Genomic DNA, 22,224 nt, shown 5'->3' with positions numbered 1-22,224 from the left:
GTTTGATTTACGCGTTGGTTTGTTTAATCCGACCGTGTGTACGCTCCATCAGACAAGTATTGGCTGAATTAACGACAACAAAAGTTGGCTCTTCATGCTCACCAATTGTTGGCCCATAATTCTGTTACGTCGGTTTATCTGATCGTGTGCACGCAATTGGTCCAACTAAAATCTGATGCATCTAAACACGCATGCTCAGAACTGCTAAACATCAGAAAACAATAGCAGAAGTTGCCCAAAGGGTGGCGGTAAAGAGCTGAAAAACCACGTGGTTTGGTGAAAGTTGGCTGAAAAAGTTGTGCCGTGTCTATGCACAAGAAGTTCACAGGCAACGCTCTTTTGTAACAAAATTCACAAAAAAGTTGGTTGGCAGTTGGATCGTGTATATGAGGCTTTAAGGTGTCGGCATACCAAGACATTTTGGACAATTTCATGCTCCCGACTTTGTGGGAACAATTTTGGGGATAGCCCCTTCCTGTTCCAACATGACTGCGCACCAGTGCACAAAGCAAGGTCTACAAAGACATGGATGAGCAAGTTTGGGGTGGAGGAACTTGACTGGCCTGCACAGAGTCCTGACCTCAATCCGATAGAACACCTTTGGGATAAATTGGAGCGGAGAGTGCGAGCCAGACCTTGTCATCCAACATCAGTGCCGGACCTCACGAATGCGCTTCTGGAAGAATGGGCAAACATTTCCATAGACGCACGCCTAAACCTTGTGGACGGCCTTCCCAGAAGAGTTAAAGCTGTTGTAGCTTCAAAGGGTGGGCCAACATAATATTAAAACCTACAGACTACGACTGGGATGCCATTAAAGTTCATGTGCGTGTAAAGGCAGGTGTCTCAATACTTTTGACAATATATTGTATATATGGCATATTGGGTTTAAGTCTTTGAGTCAAGGACTGTATTGGAATCATAATAAAATATATACCAACACATTTCAAAAAAAATTCAGCAGCATTCTTTATGTGACATTGCACTCCAGTTATACTGCCAAGGTTAAGTAGATAGCCTGTCCCTCTGCCTTCCCAATAAATCTCAGTAGAAAGTCACTCCATAACACAATTTAATGACCTGCTATATTAAGACCTGCTTTTTCCATTAACATGTAACTCAGTGTGCGCCATAGATCAATAAACCTTACTCTGTTTCTGTTACGCACTTATAGACTGCATTCCTCTGGTTATAATGTGGGTGATTTATGTCTTCTACCATGTGTCATCAGTCCGTTTACATATGCTTTACCAACAATGTATACATGATTTGTCCTCTATATGACGGCTGGCAGATACACACACCAGTGTAACCATAACACAGTTACGAATGTGTGGCATCAACAGACCATAATTTTACATGATGGCAGAGGGTACCTATAAATGTGGAATGTGCCTGCGTAAAGGAGTGCAGGGAAATATATTTTATAGTCGCTCCAGTTTAGCTGTAAAAACTGTCACATGACAGCTGTGTTTTGTACTTTGCTAGTAAAAACGGCATTCTTCTAGAGTTCTTAAAGCTGAATTCCAGGGGCCAGATTCAGGTAGGGAGCGCGTATGTGTGCAGGCGTAGCGTATCCTATCTACGCTACGCCTCCGCAACTTTGACAGGCAAGTGCAGTATTCACAAAGCACTTGCTCCGTAAGTTGCGGCGGCGTAGCGTAAATAGGCCGGCGTAAGCCCGCCTAATTCAAATGTGGAAGATGTGGGCGAGTTTTATGTAAATTTTTTGTGACCCCACGTAAATGACGCTTTTTCCGAACGGCGCATGCTCCGTCCGTGAAAGTATCTCAGTGCGCATGCTCCAAATGACGCCGCAAAGACTTCGCGGAGAAGAGGACCGGGTCACAAGCGTGCCGCGCTGCGCGACCCATGGCTGGGCTCTTAAAGGGGACGTACATGTACACCCTTGTGCCCAGCCGTGCCATTCTGCAGACGTATATCTGTGTGCGGCGGTCCTCAAGTGGTTACATATAATTAGTTAAAGAGGAACTTTACCCATAACAGCATGATAAAAAATAATACTACCAAAATGTGTGTGTTTTAAATTGCCTCCAGCATTGCCCCTGTATCATTTTGCTGGAGGCCACCATTTTGCTGAAGCCCAGAGCCCCTGAACAGCAGTAAATCATAAAATGGAACTATACCTATTGATTTAATGGTTTCAAACATGGTTCCATTCCTGGAATGCTGACTCATATTTGCTTGTGTCCTTGGCTAAACTGTCAAAACCATGAAATGGCTTGTGTCATAACTGATCAGACAGAAGCAGCTTCCTTGGCTGTAAAGGATAGGAGAGTTTATGTACACTTCAGCTTCTAGACTTGAGTTTAGGAGCTTTTGGCATTTTTTTTTGCCAAAGCTCCTAAACTCAACTTCATAAAAGCCTATGGGCCGGATTCACATACATCGGCGCATATTTCTCCCAGCGTAGCGCATCTCGTATGCGCTATGCCGACGTAACACAGAGAGGCAAGCACAGTATTCTCAAAGCACTTGCTCCCAACGTTGCCCCGGCGTAACGTAAAATCCTAGGTGTAAGCCGGCCTAATTCAAAGTAGGTGGAAGTGGGCGTGAACCATTTAAATGAAGCGTGACCCCATGTAAATGATGGGCCGAACGAACGGCGCATGCGCCGTCCCGTGGACGTATTTCAGTGCGCATGCTCAGAATCACGTTGAATATACTCCCTAAGAAACGACGGCTCAATGCCTACGACGTAAACGTAACCTACACCCAGCCCTATTCACGTACTACTACCTAAACGACGTAAAATACAACGGCTGTTCCCTGGTCCATACCTTTGCATGAGTTGCGCCTCATAGATGGGGAATAACTATACGCCGGACGTAAGCCTTACGCAAACCGCGTATATTATGCGCCGGGCGCAACTACGTTCATGAATCGCCGTATCTCTCTCATTTGCATATTTGCAATGAGGCGGTCAGCTTAAATATGCACCCAATATACGCCGGCGTAGGAAAGTTGCGTTGGTCGGAGGAAGCCTATTTTCAGGCGCATCTAGTTCTATGGGCACGGCGCATAGATACGACGGCGCACATTTAAACTTACGCGGCGTATCTGTAGATACGTCGGCGTAAGTGCTACGTGAATCCGGGCCTATGTGTCCATGTACAAATGGGCTTTTAGGATGTTTTTGGAGCTGCTGCAGATAGGGGAGGTTCAACCTCCCTCTACTGAACGCAGAAGAATCGCGTTCAGGATAGGAACGTTTTCACTGCTGGCTGCAAATCGTGGCAAAATCGATTTTCCTGCATTTTGCGCTTTCCCGTGGTCAAAGTAGGCTATGTGTACATAAAGCCTAATTCTGTCAGCATCTACAAACATCGTCGATGCCTAAAAATAGAGAGCAGCTGGACAGAGCAGGGTGAAACAGTGTATTACTTGATTTTTAACACTTCTTTTTAATGTTTTACATAGGTATACCTGCAAAAGAGGCCAGCCTGAAGCGATTTAACAGGACTTTATGACACTTTTAATGTTGGGTACACATGGGCAGAATGTCGGGAGACATTTGTCAGTTCAAAAAAACGTAATTCTGCCCATGTGTATGTCGGTCTGTTGGACGTGCATGCTGGGAAAACAAGCATCTGACTGTCACACAATCAGCACTCTCAGCCAATGGCAGAGAGCGCTGATCGGAGTGTTCTGGCGGGGGCCCTTCCTAGTCAGAACACAACAGCTCAGTGGGGGAGATCGCTGGACTAACCTTGTCTGGTTAGTACAGTGTCTCTGACCGGAGCTGACAGTTTTTTTTTTCGTGCATCCCACGGGGTTGCTCAAAAAAGCGAATGGTGTGCACCTGGCTTAACACCTTTTCCCGCATCCATTTACAGGGGCAGAGCAGCTCATGTGCTGTATAGTACGTAATATCTTCAAAGCTATGTGTTTGTGCCCCTCCCTTCCCCTTTCACTAGACCATTATAATAGCGGAAAGCAAAACAGGATCACTGAAGCACCAGGGGAGCTAGTAATTATTTTCCTAGTTGAAACAGACTGCAATAGTGGTGTCGCCACCTAAACCATATCACAATGTCCAGTTGAGATTTTGATGAGTGTGAGTGCTGCGCAGTTCCACAAAAAATGTTTTATGATGCTGCTGTTTAACCTTTCCTGTGTATATCTTTATTGTGTATTATTGGTGTTCAGCATCAGTTTCCTTATTACCTTATGTACAGAGTGCTCTACTGGAGGAACAGCAGTCCGTTATGACACGTTGTGCAGAAGAACGCAGGAAGGTTTCTTCTGAATGGGCAGAACTTCATGCCCAACAGAAACTAAGCAAGGAGCGGGTGGAGAATGACCTCACCAAAGCGAAAATGACAGAGTCTCAGAGAGAGGGAGCTCTTATCAGCCTCACCAAGGTATCATTGGTAGAACCATATTTGAAGACTCTAAATATCCCTGTGACCTTCTAGATGTTTTTTCTTCTCTTCATGTGAATTCGAAAAAATGCACTTGAATTTTTTTTCCTTTTTTGAGAAATGCAATTGATCATTCTCTTTTTATAATCACAAAATGTGAAAAACCAGAAGTGATATGACAACTAACTAGATGTCATATCACTTCTGGTTTTTCACATTTTGTGATTCTATGGCACATCTGTTATACTGAAGTGCATGTGACTGTTCGGAGTCTGTGATGTACCGTATTTGCCAGCATATAAGACGTTTTTCCAGCTAAAATTTTGGTTTTGGGATATACTCGCCGTATAAGACTACCCCTTCATACTAGTCTGTCTGGAAGCTGAGGGGTAGCCAGAACAACCACTGACAGGAACAACCGCTGACATAAACTGGCTTTTTTCAGGTTTCTCACTGTGCCATTACATTACATGCCTCACGGTGCCATTGCCTACCTCACTGTGCCATTACCAACATGCCTCACTGTGCCATTACCAACATGCCTCACTGTGCCATTACCAACATGCCTCACTGTGCCATTACCAACATGCCTCACTGTGCCATTACCAACATGCCTCACTGTGCCATTACCAACATGCCTCACTGTGCCATTACCAACATGCCTCACTGTGCCATTACCAACATGCCTCACGGTGCCATTGCCTACCTCACTGTGCCATTACCAACATGCCTCACTGTGCCATTACCAACATGCCTCACTGTGCCATTACCAACATGCCTCACTGTGCCATTACCAACATGCCTCACTGTGCCATTACCAACATGCCTCACTGTGCCATTACCAACATGCCTCACTGTGCCATTACCAACATGCCTCACTGTGCCATTACCAACATGCCTCACTGTGCCATTACCAACATGCCTCACTGTGCCATTACCAACATGCCTCACTGTGCCATTACCAACATGCCTCACTGTGCCATTACCAACATGCCTCACTGTGCCATTACCAACATGCCTCACTGTGCCATTATCAACATGCCTCACTTCGCCATTACCAACATGCCTCACTTCGCCATTACCAACATGCCTCACTTCGCCATTACCAACATGCCTCGATCTAATCCCTACCTTCTCCTGTATGCACAGTATGTCAGACCATCCATGATTCAAAAGCCGCGCCTCCTCCTCAGGCTGTGATAGGCGGAACACTCGTTTTCCCAGCAGAGCCTCTGTTCAGTGTTCCGCCTATCACGGATGTCCTCTCGTCTGAGGGTGAGGATGAGAAGGTATCCGTGATAGGCTGAACACTAAACAGAGGCTCTGCTGGGAAAACAAGTGTTCCGCCTATCACGGAACAGCCTGGAGGAGGAGGCGCGGCTTTTGAATCATGGATGGCCGCCGTCTGACCACAGGTACCCGGCGTATAAGACGACCCCCGACTTTTGGGGCATTATTTTACACGCCAAAAGTCGTCTTAAACGCCGGAAAATACGGTAGACCTTTCCACTGCAGGAGAGTTTTCAGTAAATTAATGGCTGATAATATTTATATCTACCCTTAGATCACTGTTGCTATATATCACTTCTTACAAGTATGTAAAAAGATTTGTGTATGCAAGTACCTGTGTATGTCTTCAGATCAATTCATGTGTGCCTGTCTGTGTACATTTGACCGTTTTTCTCAACGTGGTTCTTGTCAAGCCTGCCTTGCCTACACACGATCGTGAAAAAAAAAAAAATGCTCGAGCAAAGCGCTGTGACGTACAACACGTACAATGGCACTATAAAGGGGAAGTTCCATTCAGATGGCGCCACCCTTTGGGCTGCTTTAGGTAATTTTGTGTTCGTAAAAGTTTGGTGAGAGACGGTTCGTGCTTTTCAGTCTACGTGCTTTTTAGTCTGTTACAGCGTGACGAATGTGCTATCTCCATTACAAACGCTAGTTTTACCAGAACGAGCGCTCCCGTCTTATAACTTTGCTTCTGAGCATGCGTGTTTTTCCCATCATTAGAGCCTACACACGACCGTTTTTCACGACGTGAAAAACGACGACCAGAAAAATTAGAGCATGTTCTAAATTTTTAATGGCCATTTTTCACGTCGAGAAAAATGCTCTGGAAACTACACACGATCATTTTTAATGACCAATTAAAAAAATTGCATTTTTCTCATCATGAAAAACGGTCGTTTGTACGCGGCGTTAAAGTGATACAACACACTCAGGGCCAGATCCACGTAGCGGATCGTAATTTTAGTCCGGCGTAGCGTATTAAGGCTACGCCGCCGCAACTTTGAGAGGCAAGTGCTGTATTCACAAAGCACTTGCTTCTAAAGTTACGGCGGCGTAGTGTAAATCTGCCGGCGTAAGGGTGCGGAATTCAAATGTTAAAGATGTGGGCGTGTTTTATGTTAATTTTACTTGACTCAACGTAAATTACGTTTTTTTTTTAATGGCGCATGCGCCGTCCGTGGGGGTATCCCAGTGCGCATGCTCCAAATTAACCCGCAACAAGCCAATGCTTACGACGTGAACGTCATTCTACGCAAAGCCCTATTCGCGAACGACTTACGCAAACAACGTAAAATTTTCAAAATTCGACGCTTGAACGACGTCCATACTTAACATAGGATACGCCTCATATAGCAGGGGTAACTATACGCCGAAAAAAGCGTTACGGAAACGACGTAAAAAAATGTGCCGGACGTACGTTCGTGGATCGCCGTATCTAGCTAATTTGCATACTCTACATGGAAATCGACGGAAACGCCACCTAGCGGCCAGCGTAAATATGCACCTTAGATCCGACGGCGTACTAAGACGTACGCCAGTCGGATCTAGCCCAGCTTCAGACGTATCTTGTTTTGTGGATACAAAACAAAGATACGCCGGAGCAAACTAGAAGTTACGCGGCGTATCAATAGATACACCAGCGTAACTTCTTTGTGGATCTGGCCCTCAGTTTTTTAGGCACTTTCAGCAGCTGATTTAATCACTTACTGAGTATACAGCTTCTTTCTTTTAATCCTTGCCTATGTTCCAGTTTATGCTAGTGCCATGACTGCTGTGCCTGGTTCCCAGGGTGACTCCTTTTTTTTTTTTTTTTTTTTTTTGAAGCACCCTACCTTGCACCATTGCATACAGAAGTTAGTGTTGCGTGCACTGTGTGATTCAATAGGAATGCATGACTCCCTAGCCTAAGATGCCAAGGCACTCCCCTGCTCCTCTCTTTCTATAGCTAGCTTCACACTATTGTGGTTTCCCTGCAGCCGCCTTTGCGGAGACACAGCAGGCCATTCATTTAAATTGGCTGCTGTACCTACAGAAAATGCAGGAAAGGGGTCCCTGCGCCTCTTCCAAAAGCCCATTGCTATGTGGTTCCCAGAATGGGAAAACTTGCTGCAGTTTCCAGTGAGTGGGGATGCCTTTAAGAAATAATGACACCCCCACGTTTCTGCATGTAAATCATAGTCTTTACATCACCAAAAAGATGCTGCTGTTAGCAGACTCACACCTGCAGAGATGTGAATCCTGCCTCAGTTAACAGGCTGGCAATACTGTACTGTACAATGTTAACGCTTTTCTATGGAGACCAGAAGTGATTTGTTTCTAAACTTAGGTACTTGAGCAGGCACAACAAGTAGTTTGCATTTTACCAGTATTTGCAGGATTTGGCAGGTTCGCTTTAAATTAACCATTTCGATTAAGCTGTACTGGTGCTCAGTTGATTCTCTGGCCATGTTCAAATTTAATGTGAAAGGAGAAATTAATATCTAGATCAGTGGTTCTCAACCTGGGGTCGGGACCCCCTCGGGGGTCGAATGATGATTTGCCAGGGGTCACCAAATCCTGGGCTGTTCCCGAAGCCCACACCACTCTCCCAGCCTTTTTGCGGCCGCCCAGCTGGGCTGTTCCTGGAGCCCGCGGCCACCCACTCAGCCTCTTCGCAGCTGCCCATTCAGTTCACGGCATGGCTGGGGGGAAAGAAACTAGAGGTCAGCTGACTGGTGAGGAATGTGAAGTGGAAGGGGCTGGAGGAGACCCTATCTCCTGATTTCGGCATAGGTGTCACTGCTACGAGACACCACAAAGTCTCGAGACACAGTGAATCCGGAGACAAAGTGAGTAAAACAACCTGTGATTATAGTTGCCATTAAAAGTCCCCACTACAAATGTCAGATCAGCAGATACCCTTGATCAAGAGCACGTAAGTTGGCTGATCATAACTCCCCCCAACATTGCCACTCATCCGAACTCCCTGCCAGCACTTCCACGCATCCTGTTCCCCCCGCCAAGGAGTAAGATAAGGAATAAAAATAGAGAATACATAGAAGGGAGAGGAAAAGAAGGGGGGGAACAAAGAAAAGAGAAAGAATAAGAGTGCAATAAATATGGCTAGAGAGAGGGATGGGGGGGGGGACAAGAAATTAGGATAGAGAGCGATAAAAGGGAAAGAAAGGAGAACAAAGAGAAAGAGTGGTACAAATTAAAATGTACTATAAGGGGTTTATTACTGTTCGAGTGGAAGGGACTCAGGGAGCACTAAATGTCCGTGGGTTAGGGGCGTAAATTACTTGTCTTGCCTTGGGTGCTGACAACACACGCTACGAAAAATATTTTACTGTTGGGGGTCCCTACAACATGGGAAATTTTATCAAGGGGTCACGGCACTAGAAAGGGTTGAGAACCACTGATCTAGATAAAAGTGGCTTCTAAGCTTTATGGTCAGCTTAAATAATCCTGTGGCCCTAATCAGGTAATCTGTGCTTTTTAAATATTCCTGCACTAAGCAATTATTTAGATAAAAAAAAAAAAAATATACCTGGTCTCCAAAAAAAATTAAATAAAATTCTCCTTTTAGTTAATTATACTTTTGTCCTTTTAAAGCAAATTTATTTTATTTAAGTTTTGATAGAGTGGAGAGGAACTAGAACACCTGTCACGTTCTTATTGCTATCTGTGCCCCGGTTAGAGATTCATCCTCTCATTGTCCGGTTTACCATTATCACTGAAGAGTGACTTCAGAAAAGGGATAGAGGGGAAATCTTCCAATGGGGATACTAGTTAGGTGACAGCTAGGAATATTGGAGAGGTTTTCTCTCGCTTCCTGTTTTGGCTATGCGACAGGAAGTGAAAAGAAATCTCCCCAATGGTCACAGATGGTGAAAAAAATCTGACGGGGTTATAACAGTCTCTTATTCTATGCAAAATGAAAAGAAAAAAATTGCCTTTTTAGTTTTACTTTAACAGCACCTGAAATAGCTAATTGTTTGTGTTTTACTAGACTTCTTTATTAAATTACAAAACTTACAGTATGTATTTGTGTACTTTTTTTCTCCTTCTTAAGGAACAGGCAGAGCTGAAGGTACAGGCCGCCGAACTGCGCAACAAAGAAGAGCAGCTGGCTGCAGCTAGGGAGGCGCTAGAGAAAGAGAGGCATGAGCTACGACTTGAAAAGGATCGGGTGTATGCCACCGCCATGCGTGTGCGCCAGCGAGCAGAGGAAGTAGAAAGCATGAGCAAGGTACAAAGTTACATATAGCTTTTCAGTGCTAACACCATAGCAACATATTCTTAGGAACTGGAGTTTGTGTATGCTATTTTCAAATTATAGATACATACACATGCAATTTATTTTAAGATGTCATGCACCAGGACAAGAAACCACAGACAGAAATGCAAACATTGTCAGAAGTTGTAACTTTACCCACTCTACCTTCTCATCACTTCTCCTGATATTTTTATTTTTTTCTGATTTTAAATCATTTTTATTTTCAATAGAAAGGCAGTTCCTTGTCAACCAGACAATAATGAAAAAGAGAAAACAGCAATATACCAATAAGCGTAACATTAATACATCCCAACAATAGGTAAAAGCAAAAACACCACAGTAAAACATTAGACCTTTAAACTATACCCATGGGAGATAAGCAACCCCTCCCTATCTCCATAAGGATAGGGGTTGTCGTAAAAATGAGTACGCTAAAAAAATAAAAACCACCTACCTAATTGATTCATTTTCTATTTCCTTTTCTCCCCCCCCCCTTTCCCTAAAAAAAAAAAAAAAAGGAAGACCCCCCCATACCCGCTCCCACTCCCATACATACGCATATACATTAATATACACATGCATGTGCCCTACCATCTATCTAAGGGTAGGGCCCTCCTACACTCCTGTCTTTGTCCTTACCCTAGTCAAGTTTTTTCCTTTTTTTTTTTCTTTCTTTCTTTTTTCCTCCTTTTCCCCTTCCTTTATCTGTTCACGGTGTTGTCCAGGAGCGTTTCCCCCTCCTATGAGGCCAGAAAAGCGTTCCAGGAGGCCCATGTCCTGGAATATCTCTCCTCGTAAAATCTCCTCCCAAAAACTTTTTAGCCTAGGACAGTCCCAAAAGATGTGAAGCATAGTACCTTTCTCTCTCTGACATCTCCAGCACCGATCTGAGGTGTCAGGGAAAATTTTTTTTTTAGTGTCTCTGGTGTTTTGTACCACCTAGCCAGGATCTTAAAATTAGTTTCTTGTATTTTTAAACGCACCTTGATGTTTCGTGTGTAAGCTTTAACATCCTTTGTTGCTGTTCCTGGCTAAAAATCTTACCCAGTTCCCCTTCCCATTCCTGAACACACTTCAAAGGGTATGTTTCTGACTGTGTGATTAATAAACCGTAGCTTACCGAGAGTGTGTGAGATATTACTCCCTTACCACTACAAAGTTTCTCAAACTTAGTGAGGGGTCTAATGAACCGCTCCGGTTCCGGGAGGGTCCTGAGGAAGTGGATAATCTGTAGTGCATTCCAAAATTTAAGTCTAAATCTATTCTCTAGTTCCATCAGTTCCCCTAGTGTGATCCATGCCCCGTTGTGGATAAAGCTGGATGCATAAATACATCCTATGTTAACTAAATGCCGAAAGGCATTCTCTTCCCATCCTGATTGGAAAAGAAGGTTGCCTAGTATCGGGTATAGGGGGGAGGTCGTGGGGGTTATTCCCAAAGTGGGGAGCAATGCTGCACAAAGCCTCACCGTGTTTCCCACCACGGGATGCTCCCTCACCTCACTGGGCAGTGTGGTACTACACCATGGTGTTCCACTCAAAGGGACTCGTACTTGGGCTTGCTCAATTTGAACCCATAACTTAATGTCTTTATGCCTGTTCCAGTCAATGACTCTGTTCAATTGTGCTGCTTGATAATATTTCCTAATATCCGGAACTGCTAAACCTCCTTGTCCTTTTTTGAGCATTAGTTGCTTCCGTTGTATCCTAGGGTGTTTATGTGCCCATATAAATTCAAATATTAACCTCTGGCTCTGTTTAAAAAAACTTAAGCGGATATGCACTGGTAATGCCTGCAAAATATAAAGAAATTTGGGAAGTATGCTCATCTTGATAATATTACAGCGTCCCAACCATGTATGGTAGCCCGAGTTCCATTTATCTAGTAAGGTCTTGACCTTTTGCAATAAGGGTTTTTACCCTTACTGATATTTTTAACCCTTCTGCTCTATACAAAATTAAATAAAACATTTCTCTAGAGTAGGGCTTTAAAATAGGACTTGTGTGCCAGTCACCCCTCTGACTTTTCAGCAGCCAGTGAAGCCATGGGGTTTACTAAAGACAAATAGACTGTGTGTCCTTTGCAAGTGCAGTTGCTCCAGAGCTTAAGTAAAGCTTCACTTTGCAAAGAATACCCAATCACACGCAAGGTAAAAAAAAACAGCATTTTTGCTTGAACATGCTTGGATAAAGGAGATCAGCAGAGCTTCCAATACTTTACTAAGCTCTGGAGCAACTGCATTTGCAAAGAGCACAGTCTATTTGCCTTTAGTAAATCAACCCCTATGTGTCCTGCCTCATTTGATATTCCTTTGTGGGTATGGGGTACTGTCAATATTATAGTGAATTGCCTTAAAGCAGTGTTCCACCCCAAAAAAATTATGAAAAGCCAGCAGCTACACATACTGCAGCTGCTGGTTTTTCATAATAGAACACTTACCTGTCCTGGAGTCCAGCGATGTCGGCACCCGCAGCTGATGTTTCCATCAGCTGTCGGGTGCTGCCGCCGCCATTGCAGGTAAGGGAAACTGGCAGTGTAGCCTTTCAGCTTCACACCGGAAACCCTACTATGAATGTGCGAAGCCCTGCTCCTCTCTCCTAATGGTCTGGGGGAGGAGGAGGGATCCCCGCAGTGACATCATGGGAAATTGCCCGGACTCTCGGAAGTGAGACAGGATACCTGTATCCTGTCACCCCCCCCCCCCCCCGGAAAGGTGCCAATTGTAGCATTGGAGGGGGGGAGGAATCAGATGAGCGGAAGTTCCACTTTAGGGTGGAACTCTGCTTTAAGTACAGTTTAACATGTATTTACTAAGATGGGAAATCCATTTACACAGTGAGCCGAAGCTCGGGCAGATGGGTCTGGATGCTGCAAAACGGGTGCAGAGGTAAATGCGGTCTTTAGTTTAATGAAAGCTTCCTGGGCTTCCTGCATCTCTCACTTACCAGATGCATTTTGGTTCAAAAGGTTACATCCAAAGGGTGCTGGGACTTCAATGTTTTATTGATACTGAGTAGAAAAGGGAAAGAAGATGATCATCCAAAAAGTTCACTGGCACTGGTTCGGCGGCTCATGTATCCAAGGGGCACCTCGGAACATCACTCAGGGCCTAAATCCTATAGATGCAGCGCCAAAGCAAATTCATAAACGTGTCCAAAACTGCTTTGTTAAATCACAAGACATCCAAAGTGCTTTGGGGCAAAATGTGACCCCCCCTCCATCAGGGCTACAAGAGAAATATAAAAAAAAAATGCAAACCAAAGCATTATAGGATCCAAATCCACTTTTAGATATTATCTAAAGCCAGCATAATATGAACAATGCCAAAAAATGCCCTGCATATAAAATTATGTATGTACCACATATAATAATTCAAAATTATACAATGGTCTAATACTATATTATATAGTATCCTAAATTTATCATGTAAAAATATAAGAACAAACCAACATATTACCAATGAGAGCTCAGTAAAATCAAGATCACTGATAAAAACGAATACAACTTACACTGCCCAAAATGGTCATTAGGGATATTAAATATGAATGCTTGAACAACTATCGATGAGATTTTAAATGAATGACTGTTTTCCATACATATACATATAACCTTGTACAGCAAAGTTAAGACAATAGCTAAATATTTTTTGAATTTACAAAGATTGCCTGTTGTATAAATGAAGTACAAGTCATCTACTTCAATACTTGCGTATAGGAAATTGTTCAGGCGAGGCATCGACTTTTACTTATTTTGCTTAGAAACCAGTGCTTCTGTGCCATCTTGTGGTAGGAATATATAAAGCAGTTAAAAGTTCCACTTGTCTCCTTTTTTTTTCAAGCTGGCCTTGCAGCGTCAAGAAGAAGGGGAAAATGCCTTGGCTGAGACAAAGAAGGTGGAATCTGGACACCAAGACCGTCTGAAGGCCATTCAGCAACAACTGGAGAGGTTGAGACAGCAGGAAGAACATCTAATGGAGGCAAGTCGGTTTTTTTTTTTGAAGAGGGAGCTTCCTTTTAATAAATTCTATATCATGCAAACATTGGCTGAAGAAATTATGATATTTTGGGACCGATTTAGTGCGCTTTGCAAAGTGCAGTTGCTCCAGAGCTTAGTAAATACCTAGTCACGTGGAAGGGAAGGAAAAAAAATTGCTTGCACACAATTGGATGATGGAAATCAGCAGACCTTCTGCTTATTTACTAAGCTCTGGAGCAACTGCACTCAGAGTAACTACACATGTACAGTAATAGGGCACTGTTTATCAGTGTCCCGATTTATCATTGCAGTCCCACTAGTGCTGCCAATCTGTGCCTACCAGTGCTGCAAATCTGTGTCTACCAGTGCTGCCAATCAGTGCCTTCTTATCAGTGTCATCCATCAATTCCACCTATCAGTGCTGCCTCATCAGTGTCCATTAATGCATCCTCATCAGCGCACAACCGTGAACGAGAAAATTACCTGTTCCAAAATTTTATAATTTTTTCGTTTATTTTGCAAAAAAAAAAAACAGTGGTGATTAAATACCACCAAAAGAAAGCTCTATTTGTGTGAAAAAAATTATAACAATGTTGTTTGCGCACAGTGTTGCATGACTGCGCAATTTTCATTAAAAAGTGGAACAGAGGTGAAAGTTGAAAATTGGCCTGGGCAGAAAGGTGGTGAAAGTGCCCAGTAGGCAAGTGGATAATTGTGCATATATGTTCTCTACTTTATTTTGTTTTTCATTATCCTCCCCACCTTGTAACATATCTTAGGAACGCAAGAATCTTGCCCACCAGAGAAGACAGTTGGACCAGCTACGCCAGGGACTGCCCACTGTTCAAACGGAAGCACAACAGGCAACATCAGTATCTGAATCCATGCATCTTAATGGTAGGATAGTCTGTACCAGTATAGATTCTGTAGATCCTCTTCAGTTCTGTCATATAATCAGTTGCTGTATCATGACAATACATTTAGCATGCTTTTAGATAAGTAATAAGATAAGTAAGTTGAAGATCCCAGTCAGGGTTGCCAACTTTCAGTTAATTTACGAACAGTTTGTAAAATCTGTCCTTTTTGCATCTGTCCTTGATTGTCCATTACGGACCTGTAGGCTGCATGTCTGTAACTGACATTCATTACCAGATGCAACAATTATGGATTTGTAAATTCACTGAAAGTTGGCAACCCTGATCCCAGTACTGTAAAATAAGGGTGCGCATCTTCACTGACCTGGCGATTTCTATTTGATTATGATTATCCTGTCCACGATTCTATTTGATTCCGCGATGCATCCCGAGTACTGCGCTCGGTTTTCAGCCAAAACATTCAAGCAATCAAAGGAACTGAATTTGTTTTATTTTATATGTTCTTAAAAAAAAAAAAGACAACACTCTCTGCATGTAGCAACGTGTAAACACAGCATACAACTTAACCCCTTCCATACCAGGCCATTGTAAAATTATGCCGGAAGGAACCCTTTCTTGATCCGGGTGGACGTTATATGACGTCCAGCCCATCCCTCAGACAAAGCCTATCCCCGATCAGGGTAAAGAGCCAATAAAATTTGGCTCTTTACCACGTGACCGGCTGTTTCCAATCACATGCGGTTACTTTGCATAGATCCGGCAGGCGCAGTAATGCACCCCACATTGCTTTTACATGTTTTTATTGTCTCTTTTCTATTTTTGTATGCCCCTTTTAAATAAACCATACCTGGTTTAAGTGAAGTTCATATTGGTCTAAAAAGCCCATCCTCCATATGCCAATTTTTTCAGCTGTAATGTCCAGGTCCCGCTTTGACATGATCATGCGGTTTCTGCATTTCAGTGACAACTCACAGTGCCCCCCCCCCAAATCAACCGGACAATGATAAATTGTATAAAATCCGCTCCCTAACAGATTTTTTTTTAACAAGAGATTTGCCGAACTTTACATCCCGGAACAGAACATCTCTGTGGACGAATCCCTGGTCCATTTCACAGGCCGGCTGGGAATCAATTAGTATATTCCCAGCAAGAGGGCGAGGTACGGCTTGAAGCTGAACAAGCTCTGTGAGAGCAGCTCCGGATATGTGAATGCCTTTCATGTGTAAGAAGGCAAAGATTCCCAGCTCCAGCCCTCTGAGTGTCCATCGTATATGGGAATAAGCAGGAAAATTGTATGGGAGTTGGCATTCCCACTCCTCAAAAAGGGGTATCATATATACATGGACAATTACTAAACTAGTTTGCCCCTTTTTCGCCACCTATTTCTGAAGGACACTTTGGCCTGTGGTACTGCACGAAAAAACAGGAAAGGCTTCCCACAGAGTTTAGTCACCACAAGGCTACAAAGGGAGGAATCGGCAAGCCTGAGGAAGGAGGAAGCGTTGGCCGTGAAGTGGAGGGATAATAAAGACGTTTACATCATGTCCACTATCCACAATGACACATCGGTGGAACTTCACAGTAGACGCTGTACTGTTCAAAAGCCTTGCTGTATCAACGAATATAATAAGTTCATGGGGGGGGGGGGGTTGTGGATTTAAATCAGAAGTCCTCAAACTTTTTAAACGGGGGGCCAGGTCACGGTCCCTCAGACTGTTGGGGGGCCGGACTATATAGCTTAAAAAAATTTTAAAAAATCCCTATGCACACATCTTATTTGTAGTGCAAAAAAACAGGAAAAAACTATTTAATATTTAAAATAAAAAACGATTTTAATCAACATAAACTTTTTAGTATTTCACTCCCCTCATCACAGAACCCCCTCATCACATAACCCCCCATCACAGATCCCCTCCCCATCACAGAACCCCCTCCCCATCACAGAACCCCCTCCCCATCACAGAACCCCCTCATCACTGAACCCCCCTCTGCATCACAGACTCCTCCCCCCCATCAGACTCCCCCCCCCATCACAGACCCCCCCCCCCATCACAGACTCCCCCCCCATCACAGACTCCCCCCCCCATCACAGACTCCCCCCCCATCACAGACTCCCCCCCCATCACAGACTCCCTCCCATCACAGACTCCCCTAATCGATATTACACTGCCGCCCCTTCTATAATATCACAGCACCCCCCCCCCTCCCCGCTGCTACCTTAATCACACAAGACGTGAAGCAGGGCAGGTCCGGACAAAGACCAGGACTTTGCAAGTGAATGATTGCTGGGACCGTCCCGCTGCCTAGTAACCAATCACCCGCTTCTTAACTCAAAAGGTCCTGCCCTTTGTCCCGACCTGTCATGTTTCTCATCTTGTGTGATAAAGGTAGCAGAGGGGAGGGGGATTGCTGCAATGTTAAAGTGGCAGTCCGCGGGCCGGGTAAATCACACTGGTGGGCCAGATGCGGCCCGCGGGCCGTAGTTTGAGGACCCCTGATTTAAATGATCAAATGATGCAGCCCTATCTTTCAATACGAAAGTCTATCTTCTGGTACAAAAAAGTTGCAATATAGTTCTTCCATATGGCCCTTTATAATGCATACGTTACTTATCAAAAATCAACGAAAAAGCCCATCCCCTTTATCAGATTTATCGAAAATATTGTCACTGCCCTGATCTATCAGCAAGGCTCCGCAAAGCATTCGCTCCGATTGTGTCAGCAGACTGCATGAGCGCCATTTTTCTAACCATATTCCATCATCGGCAACCGGAAGAAGACGCCCGAAAAAATGTCGGGTGTGCAGCAAAAGAGGAATTAGGAAAGACACCAGCTACCATTGTCCTGACTGTCTCTCCCAACCTGGCCTATGTATCGTAGAATGCTTCAAGCGATATTACACTTTCGAAAACTATTATCCCAAATTTCTAATAGATTGCCACTTCCCCGGTTTCAATTTTTGTGCTGATTATTTCCCTGCTGCCTCAACCAACCAACCTAGTGCCTCAACTCAACTGACCCTGGCCTGTTTATCGACTGTGCCTCTGCCTGCCGTCTGCATTGTTTATCTTCCATGTTTCTGCCTTTCACATGAACTGACCATGGACTGTATCGACTATGCCTCTGTCTACCATCTTTTTCTGCCTTTTACCTGCACTGACCTCGGCTTGTTGACCATGTTTTTGCTTGCCCCTTGGACTGATCTTTCACCCTGCTACACAGGGGTCTCGCATATGTGAGGGGCTCCAGAATAGTGTTCTGAGTTTAAAAAAACATTTTTTTTGTTTTCTGTGTTCCCAGAACAGGGTCTGGTTGCCCGGAGGCTTCAAAGCAATTTGGGTGGGAGAAGCCTCTACTCCTGTCCCCATTCTTTCCTGGCCGAGGCCCTAAACTTGATGGTCCTGCCTGCTGCCTGGACCAATACTTGGGCTACACTAACCATATCTCTGCCTGTTGCATGTACTATGGACAGTATTCCTGCCTGCTGCATGGACGATCCTTTCGCTGCTGCTGACAGCAACCTGGACCAAGCCATTAAGAGGCAGACAAATGCTCAGAGGGAGGGAATGGAACAGATGTCGGAGGCTCTGGAGGGTACTTTCATTGCAAATCCGACTGAAGCTAACAGGGAGGCCTGGCTCTTGATGCAGGATGCTCTGTACCAAACCACGGCCTCCGGGGGGAGAGGAAATGGTTCTTTCAAAGGGTGGCATTCTATAAAGTGGGTGAACACACTGGATTCATGTTAGCAACTATTGCACACTCCCACCAGATGTCTTCTTCTATCGGAGCACTGCGCCCTCACACTGGTGGGGTGACCAACTCCCCAGACCAAAATATGTCAGAACTTGTGAGATTTTTACACCTCCATATATGAATCTAAACAAGCATACTCGTTAGAATCTTTGACTGACTACCTGGACACTGTCCACCTGCCTAACCTGTCAGCCTCCGCTAGGGAAATGCTTGACGCCTCCCTAACTCAAAAGCCCCAGGGGAGGACGGGCTCCCCATAGAGGTTTATAAGCAATATGAAGGACCCATGCTTCCACTCCTACTGAAGGTGTTCAATGCTACAAAAGAAACCGGTAACCTCCCTCAGTCGATGACCAGTAGTATTTATATTAAAACCAGATAAGGACCTCCTCGACCCGGGATCGTACCGACCTATTTCTCTTCTGCAAAATGATGTAAAGGTCCTTGCCAAAGCCTTGGCAATACTAATAAATAGTGCTATTACTACCATAATACACTCGGACCAATCCGGGTTTATGCCCCAAAAGTCGACTGCAATAAATCTGCAGAGACTTTTCCTCAATATTCAATCCCTGGCAGACAACATGGGGGACCGAGCACTGTTATCCTTAGATGCCCATAAGGCATTTGATAGCATTGAGTGGGAGTATCTGTGGGCAGTAATGAGGAAATTTGGATTTGGGAGTGGGTTCATTACGTGGGTGCAGCTTTTATATTCATCCCCAGTAGCGGCTATACGGTAGGGGGGAGGACTTCCCCTACTTTCAACTTACATAGAGGCACAAGGCAGGGCTGCCCCTTATCTCCCCTCCTATTCGCCCTGGCCATTGAGCCCCTGGCTGCCCTAATCTGGGCTAATCCCTTAATACAGGGATTTCATTATAGAAGTCTTCAGGAGAAGAGCATGCTATATGCCAATGACACCATGCTGCTCCTTGGCGATATGTCCACTTCACTGACAGAGGCCATGAATGTCATACGGCGGTTTGGGGAGTACTCGGGTCTAGTTATTAATTGGACCAAGTCCTCCCTGCTACTACTGGATCGTGAGCCTTCCTCATCCCCACTGACCATGCAGAATATCCCAGTTTCTACATCCTTTAGGTATCTTGGCATCCAGATTACCGCCTGTCTGCTGGACTGTGTCAATCTCAACCTCACCCCTTTGATCAATCGCTGTAGCGACGGGTCAAGGTGTGGAGCAGGCTGAAGCTGTCCCCTGCAGGGAGGGTACATTTAATAAAGATGATCCGAATGCCACAACTACTCTATGTGCTTCACAACTCCCCAATGGTTATTCCCTTGAAGAAGTTTAGAATTATTAATTTAATTTTTAGGTCACTTATATTGGCTCACAAAGTCCCCTAGAATCAGACTTCTGCAGCTGCAGTGCTCAAAGGACGCTGGTGGTTTGGCTTTGCCCAATCCCTGGCTGTACTATTTGGCTTCACAAATGCAACATATTGCACGAGTTACACGCCCTGGGCAGGACTTGGAATTGAACTTGCTGGACTCGTAGGTCCAACTACTCAGTTTCACGACTTGGGGGGGGGGGGGGGGGGGGGGACAGATGGGTTTTGCAGACGGTCTGGAGGCCCTAAAATATAATAAATCTAACTAACTTTTTCCCACATTCACTCTCATGCAAAAGATTTGGAACAAGGTCAGGATGCTCCAGGGAGTGACTGGGTTCACCAAATATAACCCTATTTGGGATAATCACTATTACCAGGAAATAGAAAAATTACCATATGTGTCGCATATGACTCATGTATTTCAGGATGGCAAACTGATCCTTCCAGGAGCTCGGGGAGGCTTTTCAACTCCCGACTTCTATGCACTTTTATTACCTGCAACTCAAACATGCAGTTGATGCTGTTTGAAGTTACTACCTATAAGGGGTTTATATCTTGTTGTTATGCCATGCTGCTGAATCTCTTCCTACGGGAGACCCCTCTGAAGGCAGTGTCACCTTGGGAACAAGCTGTGGGGGCATTTGAGGATGAGCAATGGGAGGAAACTTTGCAGGCGGTCCCCATGTGCTCTCTGAACACGGTGAAAAGGCTGTCACAGCTTTATATACTTCTTAGGGTGCACTACACACTGGCTGGGCTAGCCCCTATGGGGGTGAGTGCAGATTCAACCTGCACCAGATGGCTGTAGAGAACATGGTGATCTCATCCATCTTTTATGCCGATGCCCTAAACTGCACCTGTACTTTGACACTCTTAACGGGGCTTTCCAGGTCCAGATACTTTTAGACCCTAAAACTTGTTTGCTGGGGATAATGGATGGCCTCCAGGTGGAGCAGGCTATTGGTCGAGCTTTATTTCAGGCTCGCATGATGATATTAAGGCACTGGAAACCCACCAACCCGCCCAGTGCAGGAATGGATTACACAAATGGGAGTTACACTTCGTTTGGAAAAACGTATACATCAGCGTAGGGGGACCCGCACTAAATACGATAAACTTTGGGCCCCATGGTTAAATGTCCCTGGTCTAGCCCCGGTGGATCTGGTGTATGATCGCCTATTTTAAAGCCCACATAGGGCATACGGATCTATATATCTGTGCATGTTGGTTCCTGTTTCAGTATGCCAATTTGGGGAATAGATTGGTGGTAATTGCTTGTACTAGAACCATATGAGACAAGTGTTTGTGGATAGGAATGGTGGATATACTGTACTAATTGATTGCTTGTGCGCTGTGCCACACAGATTACACGTACTACTTGTGCGTTGGAACTGTTTGTCACTTTACTTATGTTCAATAAAAACCTTTTGCTTGAGAAGAAAAAAGTATTAAAGGGATTGTAAAGGTTTGTTTTTTTATTTTCTAAATGGGTTACTTTAGGCTAGTGCATTAATGGTTCACTTACCTTTTCCTCCGATTTCCCTTCTCAACGTTTTTTTTCTTTGTTTTCTTTGTCTGAATTTCTCAATTCCTGTTCCTTCTCAGTAAGGTGTTTAGTAAGCTGTTCTAAGTGACTTTCCACTGCTCGGATGATGGTGGAAAGCTTACTGAGGAGAAACAGGAAGTGAGAAATTCAAACAAATAAAAAAAACATTTAGAAGGGAAATCGAAGGAAAAGGTAAGTAAACCAACAATGCACTAGCTTAAAGAAACCTATTTAGAAAATAAAAGAGGAACCTTTACAACCCCTTTAACATATCATGCTAACAATATTAGTGCTATTTGTGTGAAAACATTGCACAGTTTACAGCAAGCATCATAATTTGCCTTTTAGTAAACAGGAATTTAAGCTATGCTGTTAATACGCTCTGGCCTACTCATAGGTGTGCATGGCCTATTGCATTAGGATGTGCACCACACAGCTCAAAAATATTTGCATGTGTATATACAGTATACTGACAGTGTCAGCAAAGCAATGATTGGTGACAGTAGGGCAGTGTCAGTAGTTTTTATTTTATAATTAAAAAAATAAATAATTAGGAGCCCTGTTAGGGGGCTTTGGTGAAATATCAGGGGTCTAAATAGGGGGAATCTGCACCACCCTGTGTGCACGCCTATGGGCCTACTAGATTTATATTGAAACATTTTAGAAAGTAGTAAAAGGCATAGGACAAAACAGATGAAAGCCATTAAGCATGTAGACTCTTATTGTGTCCCATCAATGATAAAATAACCTTTCATGTGCCATTGTAACCACTATTATCTGTT

At 44.2% G+C, this 22,224-nt stretch overlaps 1 protein-coding gene across 4 annotated transcripts in view; it reads left to right on the top strand.

The window, feature by feature from the left end:
* The window catches only part of FBF1 (Fas binding factor 1), a 145,834-nt gene that overhangs the window by 120,295 nt on the left and 3,315 nt on the right, over positions 1–22,224 (top strand). For all 4 annotated transcript variants that reach the window (XM_040329970.1, XM_040329971.1, XM_040329968.1 and 1 more), the window contains 4 exons: positions 4,200–4,385; positions 9,733–9,909; positions 13,775–13,912; positions 14,691–14,808. In XM_040329970.1, the coding sequence (XP_040185904.1) occupies positions 4,200–4,385; positions 9,733–9,909; positions 13,775–13,912; positions 14,691–14,808 (619 nt within the window). The remainder of the gene's footprint in view (positions 1–4,199; positions 4,386–9,732; positions 9,910–13,774; positions 13,913–14,690; positions 14,809–22,224) is intronic.

This window comes from Rana temporaria, chromosome 12 (assembly GCF_905171775.1).
Source record: "Rana temporaria chromosome 12, aRanTem1.1, whole genome shotgun sequence".
Taxonomy (NCBI): domain Eukaryota; kingdom Metazoa; phylum Chordata; class Amphibia; order Anura; family Ranidae; genus Rana; species Rana temporaria.
Note: the sequence above shows the minus strand (reverse complement) of the source record. Positions and strands in the feature narration are given on the sequence as shown.